The sequence below is a fragment of the Ylistrum balloti genome, unplaced genomic scaffold (genome assembly GCF_031769215.1).
Source record: "Ylistrum balloti isolate Yb309-2 unplaced genomic scaffold, AGI_CSIRO_Ybal_v1 Utg370598, whole genome shotgun sequence".
Lineage (NCBI taxonomy): Eukaryota > Metazoa > Mollusca > Bivalvia > Pectinida > Pectinidae > Ylistrum > Ylistrum balloti.
The window spans coordinates 469,217-483,456 of record NW_026782370.1 but is presented as its reverse complement, the minus strand read 5'-3'; the positions used below and the strand labels follow the sequence as shown (position 1 = coordinate 483,456).

The 14,240-nt window shown below is 37.1% G+C and overlaps 2 protein-coding genes across 4 annotated transcripts in view; both read right to left on the bottom strand.

The window, feature by feature from the left end:
- LOC132556881 (TBC1 domain family member 5-like) overlaps nucleotides 1–14,240 on the bottom strand; it is a 67,073-nt gene that overhangs the window by 40,706 nt on the left and 12,127 nt on the right. The gene's annotated exons all lie outside the window — the stretch shown is intronic.
- Nucleotides 3,503–4,000, bottom strand: LOC132556896 (bifunctional endo-1,4-beta-xylanase XylA-like). The gene has a single exon (XM_060221351.1). It carries the CDS (start codon nucleotides 3,998–4,000, stop codon nucleotides 3,503–3,505), a length of 498 nt encoding a protein of 165 aa, XP_060077334.1.

Genomic DNA, 14,240 nt, shown 5'->3' with positions numbered 1-14,240 from the left:
TGTCTCATAACATTGACTGTCTCACAACACTGACTGTCTCACAACATTGACTGTCTCACAACAATGACAACAGTCTCATAACATTGACAATCACACAACATTGACAATCACACAACATTGACTGTCACACAACATTAACTGTCTCACAACATTGACAATCACACAACATTGACTGTCACACAACATTGACTGTCTCACAACATTGACTGTCTCACAACATTGACAATCACACAACATTGACTGTCACACAACATTGACTGTCTCACAACATTGACAATCACACAACATTGACTGTCTCACAACATTGACAATCACACAACATTGACAATTACACAACATTGACTGTCACACAACATTGACTGTCTCACAACATTGACAATCACACAACATTGACTGTCACACAACATTGACTGTCTCACAACATTGACTGTCTCACAACACTGACAATCACACAACATTGACAATTACACAACATTGACAATTACACAACATTGACTGTCTCACAACATTGACAATCACATTACATTGACTGTCACACAACATTGACTGTCTCACAACATTGACAATCACACAACATTGACTGGCTCACAACATTGACAATCACACAACATTGACTGTCTCACAACATTGACTGTCACACAACATTGACTGTCTCACAACATTGACAATCACACAACATTGACTGTCTCATAACATTGACTGTCACACAACATTGACTGTCTCACAACATTGACTGTCACACAACATTGACTGTCTCACAACATTGACAATCACACAACATTGACTGTCTCATAACATTGACTGTCACACAACATTGACTGTCTCACAACATTGACTGTCTCACAACATTGACTGTCTCACAACATTGACAATCACACAACATTGACTGTCTCACAACATTGTCTGTCACACAACAATGACAATTATATCAAACCAGACATACGTATTTTTGTGGGGCTCCATTTTTGTGGTTTTCCACTAACTACTTTTTTGAGGACTCTTTGTGGATGAATACAAATGAATAAAACTTTTATAAATTTTAATCGTTTATGGATATATGAATATTGTAAATTGAAAAAAATATCCGTCACAAAAATGAATGCTTTTACAGTATTTCAAAGAAGAAAGCACTGTTTTCCATCAAATCCATTCTATAAAACACTTCCTATCAACTTAATGGTTGACAACACAAAGAACATGTGTCACATAACATTACCTAAAAAATCACACTTCCTAACAGCAAGGTGTTATTTAGTTCAAAGTCAGCATGTCTGAGGAAGTGGTCTAGAATTCCTTGCCAAATGCTAGTTTAATTGTGATGAACTGAAAAGACATATATGTACCTAGTGAGCTGTAAAGACACATATACCTGACAAGCATAAAAGAAAACATAACACCATTCTCACCATTGTCTCTCGAAATAGTAACGAAATAATGAAAGAACAAGGTTCGAAAATGCAATGAAATAAGGAAAACTTTCAACAGGCACGATAAACTACACTACATCTGACACTCTAAAATACACAATCCCACAGCCACCACTGGCTACATCAATAGAACTACAATACCAGCTGATGTCACTGGGAAAAAATATCTCATTTGGATAAACCAATTCCAACCTTTTACAATCACCGCTTAAATGTCAAATGCTGATTCAGTCAGACACTATGGACGCAGTCTAGCAGGAAAAATATGAAAACTTTGAATGTGTCAGATAATGTCTTTATATACCATAGTTAAGTAAACAAGGAGAGTAAAGGCATTACCTTGTTTTCAGGGGTCGCATCCTTACAAGGAACACTACAATATAACACCAAGGGCCCTAAACGGTGATTTGAGTGACCTCAAAATTGGAAACAATCTTAATGAATGTGCAGTATAGAGAAGAGAAAATGAGATTCTATTTGTAGAGGAACAGAGGTATTTTACCTTAAGACTCTTCCATCTATAAATGGTATTTGATTCTACTTTATTTGGGTGATAAGAAGATTTTTGAAATTTCAGTCCATTTTTCTCCAAATTTTAGATTTGTTCTAGTGATATCTGTGATATATTATGCTATAATAATGAGAACTGTATGGGTCATTATATATATTAGTAAGTATAAATATGTAATATTTTATATATACGTTTGCTATATCTTAATCTTTGTCATTTATCTTTTAAGTGATATTAATGTAAAATCTTTCTGTGATATCTGTATATAAATTACTGCGGGGCCATATTGTGAATTAGACATGTCTTAATATGTAGCCCTGGATAAATAGATATAATTATTATTACAGGCTAACTGGTGGTCAGTATTTAGTGTATTATGCAGCTCAGTTGGTTTTTTTCACCAAATAAAACTATGAGATGATTTATGGTGTTAATCACCATCTATTCCTTTCTTTACTGATAATTACTGATAATTACTATGAAATAAAATCAATGGGTCAGTGAACTATTTTTTCCCCTTCAATTTTGGTTTGAGTTATCTCCCTTCGACAAAAAAATCAATATCAATGTCTTTAATTTTCTCTTTGGTTAAAATATGATAACCAAAGGTAACAAAAGTTATTCATGTGTATAAAATAAAATATCACATAATAAACAATAAATGATGAACATTTGTAATATTCTAAATTTCAACTGCTTAAATATCATAAAAAAGATATACTATTAGGATAAACAGGAGTAAAATAAAAAAAGATGAAACATTTTCTGTTAAAAAAACAATTTCTCATGGTTAAAAATATAACATCTGCATGGCTGCATAGAAACAACATCGACATTTCAAATGTGATTAGATAAAATATGGTAAAGTATGTTTATAAAATGAAAGTGAATGTAAAAACCAGTCAAACTTGTTATCATGATAATGTTGAAATGCTGAAATATTATCACAATAGTCATATCATGATACACTCTATAAACGACTCTTGGTATAGATATAACACTATGTTCTGTACAGAATTGGTTGATTTTATCAAACAATACTTTTAACAATGAAACATATTTGATCTATTGTTAGTTCACCAATTAATTTGAAAAACAATCCTCCAGCACACTGGATACACAGTAGGCCTAATAGGGCCACCACTCTGTCTGTTTGCCACAACGTACTTATTCCTAAGTATTTATCTATTTTTGTAAGAAACCTGTTTGGATATGACCACAGGAAATGTCAACATACTCCTACATGTTACAGGTAGTATTTGATATGTGTCATGTGATTTTGAGGGGTTCATTGGGAACTATCATTGAGGTTGAGGTATTGAAATGCAAAGTTAAATGTCATACAATGTCAAAAACTACTACCTGACACATCCCTTTATATAGACAGGACATAAGTCAGAATGTCTGTTAGATGTAGTGGGCGATAGTTAATCTCTTTCCTCTCCGTGTCTGGTCGATTTCATTCCGAATTTTCCTGTAAAGTCACCGCATTGATTTGAGTTTTAATTGTGGTACAAATAATCATATATAGACTAAATTGACAGTAATCATGGGAATAACATGACTATATAAGGTTGGACCAGTTATTGCGAGTCTCAGGCTTAACGTTGGACCAGTTATTGCGAGTCTCAGGCTTAACGTTGGACCAGTTATTGCGAGTCTCAGGCTTAACGTTGGACCAGTTATTGCGAGTCTCAGGCTTAACGTTGGACCAGTTATTGCGAGTCTCAGGCTTAACGTTGGACCAGTTATTGCGAGTCTCAGGCTTAACTTTGGACCAGTTATTGCGAGTCTCAGGATTAACGTTGGACCACTTAATGGGAGTCTCAGGCTTAACGTTGGACCAGTTATTGCGAGTCTCGTTGGACCAGTTATTGCGAGTCTCAGGCTTAACGTTGGACCAGTTATTGCGAGTCTCAGGCTTAACGTTGGACCAGTTAATGGGAGTCTCAGGCTTAACGTTGGACCAGTTATTGCGAGTCTCAGGCTTAACGTTGGACCAGTTATTGCGAGTCTCAGGCTTAGCTAAGAGGCCAGGATGGTTTACTGTTCTGTATAACATTTTCACATGGAGTTTCTCTGCATTATGGGCACAAAGTTAAAGATGCTGAAGCTGTTGTTGGTTATTAAAACATGACTAAAGTTTGCGTGTACCCAATTCTAGAGGACATGCCATAATCGTATTGTTTGACAGAGCTAGCATGGTTTTGTTTACATTTGTCACCTGACAGTCAAAGGGCAGCTTGTCATTAATATCAGTATTTTTAGTTATTAAAATTAAACAAACCATTTTCTACACTAGAGTGATGACTTTGAACATAAAAAAAAACTAAAACTGAAAACTGTTTGAATTGAATTTTCTTTTTAATCTACTTCTCATTTACGTCACTGTGCAAAGTTATCCCCCTTAGACCTGTCACTTCCGGGTCAATTAGAAGCTTTCCAACAGACTCTTTCAAACATGCAAATGTTCTAGTGCAGGACATAGCATTTGGCAACAAATACACAGGACACTGGTTTTGGATTTCAAATGCAAATATTTTGGCTGGTAAATCTTGTACAAAGTCCACATGTGGTCAGGTCATCTAACTAGTCAATATGTATTTGTATCAGTTGTTGTGTAGTTGCTAAGGTCATTAACATAAAATTTATAAGTATTATATTAATACTTATTTAATTATTATTTCAAAGTAACTGTTAATAAATACTTTCATACTGGTGTGTTTAAAATGCAGCTTTGTTTTAGGAATGATAATTTTTTTAAAAATATCCTGATATTGGCCAAGGGGTTGCATAAAAATGTCATAGCTGAACTTCCAGCCCCCAGCCTTGACTGTGTCATTGTTTAATTCTATTCTGAATCTTAAGGGCAATCAGATTAGCGATGGCTGGATAGTGGGACAACCAAATTAGTGGTGAGTGGATAATGGGACAACCAGATTAGTGGTGGCTGGATAGTAAGACAACCAGATTAGTGGTGACTGGATATGGGACAACTAGATTAGTGGTGAGTGGATAATGGGACAACCAGATTAGTGGTGGCTGGATAGTAGGACAACCAGATTAGTGGTGACTGGATATGGGACAACTAGATTAGTGGTGAGTGGATAATGGGACAACCAGATTAGTGGTGGCTGGATAGTAGGACAACCAGGTTAGTGGTGACTTGAATGTGGGGTGACCGGATTAGCGATGCCTGGAAAGTGGCACAACCTGATTAATGGTTACTGGGCAGTGGCACAACTAGATTTAAGCAATGACTGTTAAATGTATACAACCAGAATTTGTGACTGGATAGAGTGGCACAACTAGAAGTGGTGACTAGATAATGGCACAACCAGAAGTGGTGACTGGATAGTGGCACATCCTGAAGTGGTGACTAGATAGTGGCACAACCAGAAGTGGTGACTGGATAGTGGCACATCCTGAAGTGGTGACTAGATAATGGCACAACCAGAAGTGGTGACTAGATAGTGGCACAACAAGAACTGGTGACTAGATAGTGGCACAACCAGAAGTGGTGACTAGATAGTGGCACAACCAGAAGTGGTGAATAGATAGTGGCACAACCAGAAGTGGTGATTAGATAGTGGCACAACGAGAACTGGTGACTAGATAGTGGCCCAACCTGAAGTGGTGACTAGATAGTGGCACAACCAGATTTAACTACAGATTACACAGTAGAACAACAAGACTTAAAGTGTTGGCTGAACTAAGTGTTTTTTTTAGAATGTTTACCACAGTGCAGTATGTATCAACTGTAGTGGTAGGAGGTCCTATCTGCTGAATAAGCCAAACATTTACAACTGATTACACATCATCTGCTACACATCAAAAATACTACACAACATCAAAACGAGCAACTCTTCAATTATGCTGTTGTATCATCCCTTTGTGAGATTTGTTCAACAACATGTACAATGATAGCATTAGTCTTTAGATGAAGCCATAAGGACAACTGTTCTCAACATGTTGAGTTTTAACTATTATGCTTTGATGTTGAATTCAAGATTACAAAGGCTTGAGGCCATAATACCCATGTGATGATTCAACTCCAACCCCTGTGATCTCATTGTCCTATAGTTATGGTCTATATTATGTAGCCTGCAGCTTCAGAACAGGTCTAGTGCATTTACGTAACACAATCATTCTATACAACTACTTTCTACAGACAGTGCAGGTCTAATATCATATGGAACCAATACTTGTCATTGTGCCTAACCAGAATGAGATTTCTGACCAATATTGTGAGTTTCTGCAAACGATTTTCAATTACTGGCAGCTCAGTTATTGGTAGCTGTACATACAAGCCCTTTAATTTGTAGACCATCACATGTAGGGCAAATAAATAGCTATCTTATCCTGCAATATATGCTGATCGAGGGTCTGGTTTGACTTCATGTTAAATAATCCTAAGAACTGATATGGTCATTTACAAATGGTCTCCTCGCCCCAGTGCCTCAAAGCTTTGTAACCAGTGGTTACTGAACATTTTCAAATATGTATTCACCACAATTGGGGGCACAGCTAAAGACATGTTGAGACTGGTCAGATTGATATTGTTATGAGCAGCTGGGGCCAGATGTATGGGAGGTATATGTCCTCTATAGAGATGTGGACTGAGAAGGTTGCTATCACTGTTTGTGGGCCACTTATTTTCATGGTTTTTGTGGGTATTCTTTTAATCAACTCATTCATATGTACAAAAAATGATTAACTGTTAAGGAAACATTCTTTATGTTTTCAATGCGTCCCACTAGGATTTGAACCCAGGATGCTGAACCGCTAGGATTTGAACCCAGGATGCTGAACCGCTAGGATTTGATCCCAGGATGCTGAACCGCTAGGATTTGAACCCAGGATGCTGAACCGCTAGGATTTGATCCCAGGATGCTGAACCGCTAGGATTTGATCCCAGGATGCTGAACCGCTAGGATTTGAACCCAGGATGCTGAACCGCTAGGATTTGATCCCAGGATGCTGAACCGCTAGGATTTGAACCCAGGATGCTGAACCGCTCAAGCTAGAGATACAATCTCTGTAGCTAGTATATGGTCTGATCTACACAAGACTGGATTCAGGGCATTGTATAAACCTGTTGTGAATTAAAATTTATTTTGTGGTGATCTGGATATTTAACCTTGACCATTAGAAAAACATTTTAAAACAAGTACATTCAGAAAAAAAGCAAAGTATGAAATTTCTGTAAAGTAGAGGGAACTCAAATTTTCAAACAGAAATCTATGCTAATCTTCTTAATAATGTGACATATGTAGGGAAAATAGCAGATTATGCACCTGGGAGATATACACGAGGCAAAAGGTGTTTTAGGGTAAAGCTAGTACATACCCGATACAATAAATCACTTTTACTGTGAGACATGAGATATGTAAGCCCGCCTGAAAACCTGTTTCCAGAAAAATATTGCTCTGACAGATGAATGTATAACTGATGTATTTATTAAAAAAATATCAATACAATATTTCTGTATGCCAAACACACTAGCATTCCAATCTGTTACGCAGATTTATAGGCTCTATCACTATTTACTTCAGAATTAAACTGATCAGTGGATAATTGAAATCAATAAGTGGTACAGTGTCACCATTGTACAAATCGAGACAAAAAATATCAATGAGATCACAGAGATCATATTTCACATCAAATATGATAAAAATTCCAACATGTAGCACAGACAAAAACAGGAGGAGTTGAGCTTGAATTGGCCATCTAATTTAATGACAGATTTAACTTCTGATTTTGTAGCTTTGTCCTGGGACTGTCAGTATAATCTAGATATTGTCAACCCTACCACACTGTAGCTTTGTCCTGGTACTGTCAGTATAATCTAGATATTGTCAACCCTACCACACTGTAGCTTTGTCCTGGTACTGTCAGTATAATCTAGATATTGTCAACCCTACTACACTGTAGCTTTGTCCTTGGACTGTCAGTATAATCTAGATATTGTCAACCCTACTACACTGTAGCTTTGTCCTGGGACTGTCAGTATAATCTAGATATTGTCAACCCTACCACACTGTAGCTTTGTCCTGGGGCTGTCAGTATAATCTAGATATTGTCAACCCTACTACACTGTAGCTTTGTCCTGGGACTGTCAGTATAATCTAGATATTGTCAACCCTACTACACTGTAGCTTTGTCCTTGGACTGTCAGTATAATCTAGATATTGTCAACCCTACCACACTGTAGCTTTGTCCTGGGACTGTCAGTATAATCTAGATATTGTCAACCCTACCACACTGTAGCTTTGTCCTGGGGCTGTCAGTACAATCTAGATATTGTCAACTCTACCACACTGTAGCTTTGTCCTGGCACTCAGTATAATCTAGATATTGTCAACCCTACCACACTGTAGCTTTGTCCTGGGACTCAGTATAATCTAGATATTGTCAACCCTACCATACTGTAGCTTTGTCCTGGTACTGTCAGTATAATCTAGATATTGTCAACCCTACCACACTGTAGCTTTGTCCTGGTACTGTCAGTATAATCTAGATATTGTCAACCCTACTACACTGTAGCTTTGTCCTTGGACTGTCAGTATAATCTAGATATTGTCAACCCTACTACACTGTAGCTTTGTCCTGGGACTGTCAGTATAATCTAGATATTGTCAACCCTACCACACTGTAGCTTTGTCCTGGGGCTGTCAGTATAATCTAGATATTGTCAACCCTACTACACTGTAGCTTTGTCCTGGGACTGTCAGTATAATCTAGATATTGTCAACCCTACTACACTGTAGCTTTGTCCTTGGACTGTCAGTATAATCTAGATATTGTCAACCCTACCACACTGTAGCTTTGTCCTGGGACTGTCAGTATAATCTAGATATTGTCAACCCTACTACACTGTAGCTTTGTCCTGGGGCTGTCAGTACAATCTAGATATTGTCAACTCTACCACACTGTAGCTTTGTCCTGGCACTCAGTATAATCTAGATATTGTCAACCCTACCACACTGTAGCTTTGTCCTGGGACTCAGTATAATCTAGATATTGTCAACCCTACCATACTGTAGCTTTGTCCTGGGGCTGTCAGTACAATCTAGGTATTGTCAACCCTACCATACTGTAGCTTTGTCCTGGGGCTGTCAGTACAATCTAGGTATTGTCAACCCTACCCCATTGTTCAGAACTCTACTATACTGTAGCTTTTGTCCTTGTTTTGTCAGTGTAGTTAACCAAATCAGGGGCCTGAAACATTACTACAGATGGAAAGTAAGGTCAGCTTGCTTATTACAGAGCAGAGAATTAGCATTTGTTTGAAATTTTATTGAAGAGTAATATATATGGATGGGCTTATCACCTGGCACAGGTTTATTGCAATAATATAGTTATATTCCATCCAATCAAAAGCCAGATTTATTGGCCTCATTTCAGGAAAATGATTGAATAATTTCTGTATCCACTTGATCCATTTCAATCAATAAAGAGAAAATTATGACACAAACAAAAAGACATTCTTGTCACTGTAAACGAAATCATCCTTAAAGCCCATCAGAATATGCCAGTGATATTGTCCACTAATATCTGTCCAAGAAGAGTTCTGATGAAAATAACAAGTGATATATCTAATAGTATAACTGGAACACTTTCTGGTATTGATCCAAGACATCTACACTAGGGACATCGTAACTATGATTCAGTAGAATGATTAACAATAGGCAGCATAGCAAAGACATTAACATCCGCAAGACCTTTGTTTGACCTTCAGACAGTGCAAATAACTGATAGGTTCTTGCTAAATTTATTTCATAGATCTGAAATAATGTCTGGTGCTTGGCATCCTTGTCATGATAATCGTAGGAGGATTGCATTCTCCATCGTCTGTTAGACACAGAATTTACTCCACCTAAAGATCACTACAGTGAAGGGTCCAAATGTCACTCATATGATACCTCTGGCATTTATAGTTATATAATCGACAGCTTAGACAATTGTTACCACCAACAAGGCTGTGATAGCATGTATTCATCATCTATGATTACTTAACATATAATCTCAGTCATGAAAATGGCAATTTTCTTATAAAGGGCAACAAAATTTCACTTGTTGGTATTTCCGATTAATTGGGCGGGCTTATTAACAGATATAGGGCCTTGATTGTCAGATAGAATTGGTTATACTGAGACATTGAATAGACAATGTTTGTAGCTGTAATTGGTCCAAATCCAACCTGCCTCTAATAGCATAACTGGTCATAAAGTTCCTCTGAAATCATTTGAATTGCATAACACAACAGCCTTTACTGACCTTGAACAGAGGATAAGGACATTAACTGGGACACATAGAGTGTCAAGTGACGAGCCAATCCTCTATTGTTTGTCTTATCACATTGGAACAAAATGGTTCTTTTGAAGATAATGATAGATGTTTTTAATATATTTCATCTTTCAAGAATCTCACATTTTAAAACCCATTTACTTGAGCAAATAAGACAGCTCATCATTCCTAGCCAGCTAACCTTTTATCTATCACCCTTATACCCCTCAGTTACAAAATGTATTGATTATAATTATAGCATATTGGTTTTAAATTTTTAGCTTAAAGGTATAAAAATACCTTGTAAGTTGTAATATTTGGTGTTTATTTTGTTATTCCTTTACAATCCTTCTATGTAGAGAAGCACAGGGACCTGGCACAAACCCAAACATATGGTTAATATACATGTTTATACTGACACAGGGACCTGGCACAAACCCCAACATACCGTTAATATACATGTTTATACTGACACAGGGACCTGGCACAAACCCCAACATACGGTTAATATACATGTTTATACTGACACAGGGACCTGGCACAAACCCAAACATACGGTCAATATAAATGTTTATACTGACACAGGGACAACACAGGGACCTGGCACAAACCCCAACATACGGTAAATATACATGTTTATACTGACACAGGGACCTGGCACAAACCCCAACATACGGTTAATATACATGTTTATACTGACACAGGGACCTGGCACAAACCCCAACATACGGTTAATATACATGCTTATACTGACACAGGGACGACACAGGGACCTGGCACAAACCCCAACATATGGTTAATATACATGCTTATACTGACACAGGGACGACACAGGGACCTGGCACAAACCCCAACATACGGTTAATATACATGTTTATACTGACACAGGGACCTGGCACAAACCCCAACATATGGTTAATATACATGTTTATACAGACACAGGGACCTGGCACAAACCCCAACATACGGTTGATATACATGCATTATACTGACACAGGAACTTGACACTAATTCCTAAACCATGGTCCATATATATGTATTATACTGACACAGGGACTTGACACTAATTCCTAAACCATGGTCCATATATAGGTATTATAGTGAATACAGGTGAAAGAATGTATTGACAATTTGTGCCAAATTCATAGGGGTCTAAGAATGTTTTGATTTAAGTTTTTTAAGGAGAAAGTATTGAATCCTAACACTTCTGTCATCTCTGACTATCGACCAATAACATAATTAAGACAAGTGAGATATTAAAAATTGATGGTGATGTGCTTGTAGAATTCACCTGAATCTCAGTAGCCTGGCTAATAACATAGATTGGCATGTTGATAATGTATATAAACAGGTAATTCACAACACAATACAAGCCTGATTGATTGCAAGATGGAGTGCCAAGTTAGTTGCTCAGTGGTAACAAACTCACCTAACCTAGATGTACTGGGTTCAATTCCCAAGCAGACAAGAAAATTTCAGCAGTCACCTGCATGGCTGCATGGGTTTTCCCCAGGTACTCTGTTTCCCTCCTACAGTAAGACCCTATCACTCTTACATTTGGACCAACAAGAATGATTATCATAAACATAATCTTGTTTCACTAGTGTTGAATAAAGTTTATACCTTACATGTGATCTACCAAACCATCTGATGTCACTCCCTAGCATCACTGGCTTTCCCAAACTAGACACAAAGTTCTCATCTGTTTTGTCACTATCCAAACCCACCACCGTATCCCTCAGTTACAAAGTCAAGACTGCAATAAATTTTGTATCTTTCTCTTGATGGTTTTTTGGATTGCCAGGAATGAGATTGATCAAATAAGTGGAAGATTTCCCGTAGAACTCCACAAGGTTAGCAGCCTCCCCATCGTAAAAACTGTGTTATACATCAGACAAATGCAATTCTTGCAAACTTAATATCCATACCTCGTAAATCTAACTATCCAATTTTCTTCTGGCTGTTCTTACAACATATTATACATTCAAATCAGAATGTAATCCTATAGGGAACCATCTTAACCATCCTCACTCCTCAAAGGTCAACAGTTAAGCTGTTGTCACCATCCATTTTTTATTGTCAACAAAAAGTACAATTTCCCCTCAACTTGATTCAATATCAACGACGTTCTATTAGTTGTGTTCCTGTTCTCATTAGCCGAAGCATTTGTCAAACCTTATACTCAAATTTTCTCATCTGAAAAGTATTATAGATTAATCTCTATTCTTGTAATTTTTTGCATAAAAATTTAATCAATAAAATTGTAATATTGATCTATTAAACAGAAAAATTGTAGCATACTGTACCTCACTATTAAGACATTTAAGATCACAACATGCCACATACAGAGCCTCCCTGTTAGTTGATCTGTTTTCTCTGAACACATCACATCCTACACTTCCTGCTGATCGTAACTGGTAAGTGTACTTGTGTAATATTCCCAAATGGTTTAATGTTTAAAAAACCACTGAAGTCTGTCGCAAGTCCCACAAAACATTGCAAACGAGGCACATGTTCTGCTACCAAAGTCGTCTTCTCTAATCAATACATAACAAAATGCAATTCTGTAGATTTCGTCAGGCGCGGGATTTACCATGATGAGTGAATTATAGATGACAGGTTGGGATTCCACGATTATTTACAACTACTACCTCAATATTGAATGATAAATCTGATTTATTTACAATCACGATTTCATCAATTGATCTATGCTGTAATTTATATTCATAGTGTTATTCACTATCAGTATAACTAGAATGGCGTGTGATTCATAGGATTGTAAATGACATACATCGTGACAATCATGTCATCATTTCGATTGACATACAAATTAATCTAAGGCTGATGCTGACTGCAAAATTAATTAGTTTTAATGGAATTTGAATATCTATAGGACAACAAAATGAGTAGAAATTATGAAGCAATGATTTTCATAATTCACTCGGACACTTAAATCTATATACATAAAAAAGCATTGCAAAAACACCTACTATTTGTCTGTTTGTGTTGTTTGCAAAGTCACAATTTATTTTGTTCTACCTTTACTTTTTATTCTCTATATGTTTGTATCAGAACAATGGTGACTGGTCAACACCTTGATGTTGACTGCTTACGTCACAGATCATTACTGTTCAGTACTGTTCAGAAAATATCTAGAATATCAGAATCATATTATTTAAAAGTTATGGTTCCAGGTTAGAATCATACCCCATATTCTGGTAACAAACACATTTCTTTATAGAAAAAGTTGTCATCCCTTTATGCACATTGTGTAACTTAGAACAGGAAACAGTCATCCATTGTCTCTGGGAAAGTCATGAGGTTCAGACACTCCTTCAGAGATTTAATCTCTGCTTGATGTTTTGGTAAAATCACTTGCTAATAACAAAGAAACCTTTTTTCATTTGGAATAGTATCACAAAATTGTAATGCCACTTGTTTGTAGGTTTTATATCTACTACACATGATGTGTTAGGGACTCTCCCCTCCCTCTCTCTCTCTCTTTCCCCTCTGTGAGTCTCTCTTTCCTTTTCCTCTTTCTTTCTATCTCTCTTTTTTCTTCCCTCTCCCTCTCTTTCCTCTCCCTCTATTTCTTTTCTCCTCCCTGTCTCTTTCTTCCTCTCTCTTTTCCCTCCCCTCTCTCTTTCCTCCCCTCTTTCTCTCTTTCCTTCCCCTCTTTCCTCTCCTCTTTCTCTCTTTCCTCCTCTCTCTTTTTCCTCCTCCTCTCTCTCTTTCTTTTTACTTTTCCCTCTCTTTCCTTTGTCCTCTATCTCTTCATTCTCCCTCTTTCTCTCTTTCCTTCCCCTCTTTATCTCTTCACTCTCCCTCTTTCTCTCTTTCCCTTCTCTCTCTTTTTCCTCCCATCTCTCTTTCCTCCCCTCTTTCTCTCTTTCCTTCCTCTCTTTCCTCCTCACTTTCTTTTTTTCTTCTCCCCCTTTTTTCCTCCCTTCTCTATCTTTCTCTTTTCACTCTTCCCTCTTCTTCTCTTTCCACCCCTCTTTCTCTCTTTCCTT

What these genes read in the sequence shown, in the direction of transcription:
- LOC132556896 (XM_060221351.1), bottom strand. Translation starts at nt 4,000, where the DNA reads ATGTTATACAGAACAGTAAACCATCCTGGCCTCTTAGCTAAGCCTGAG.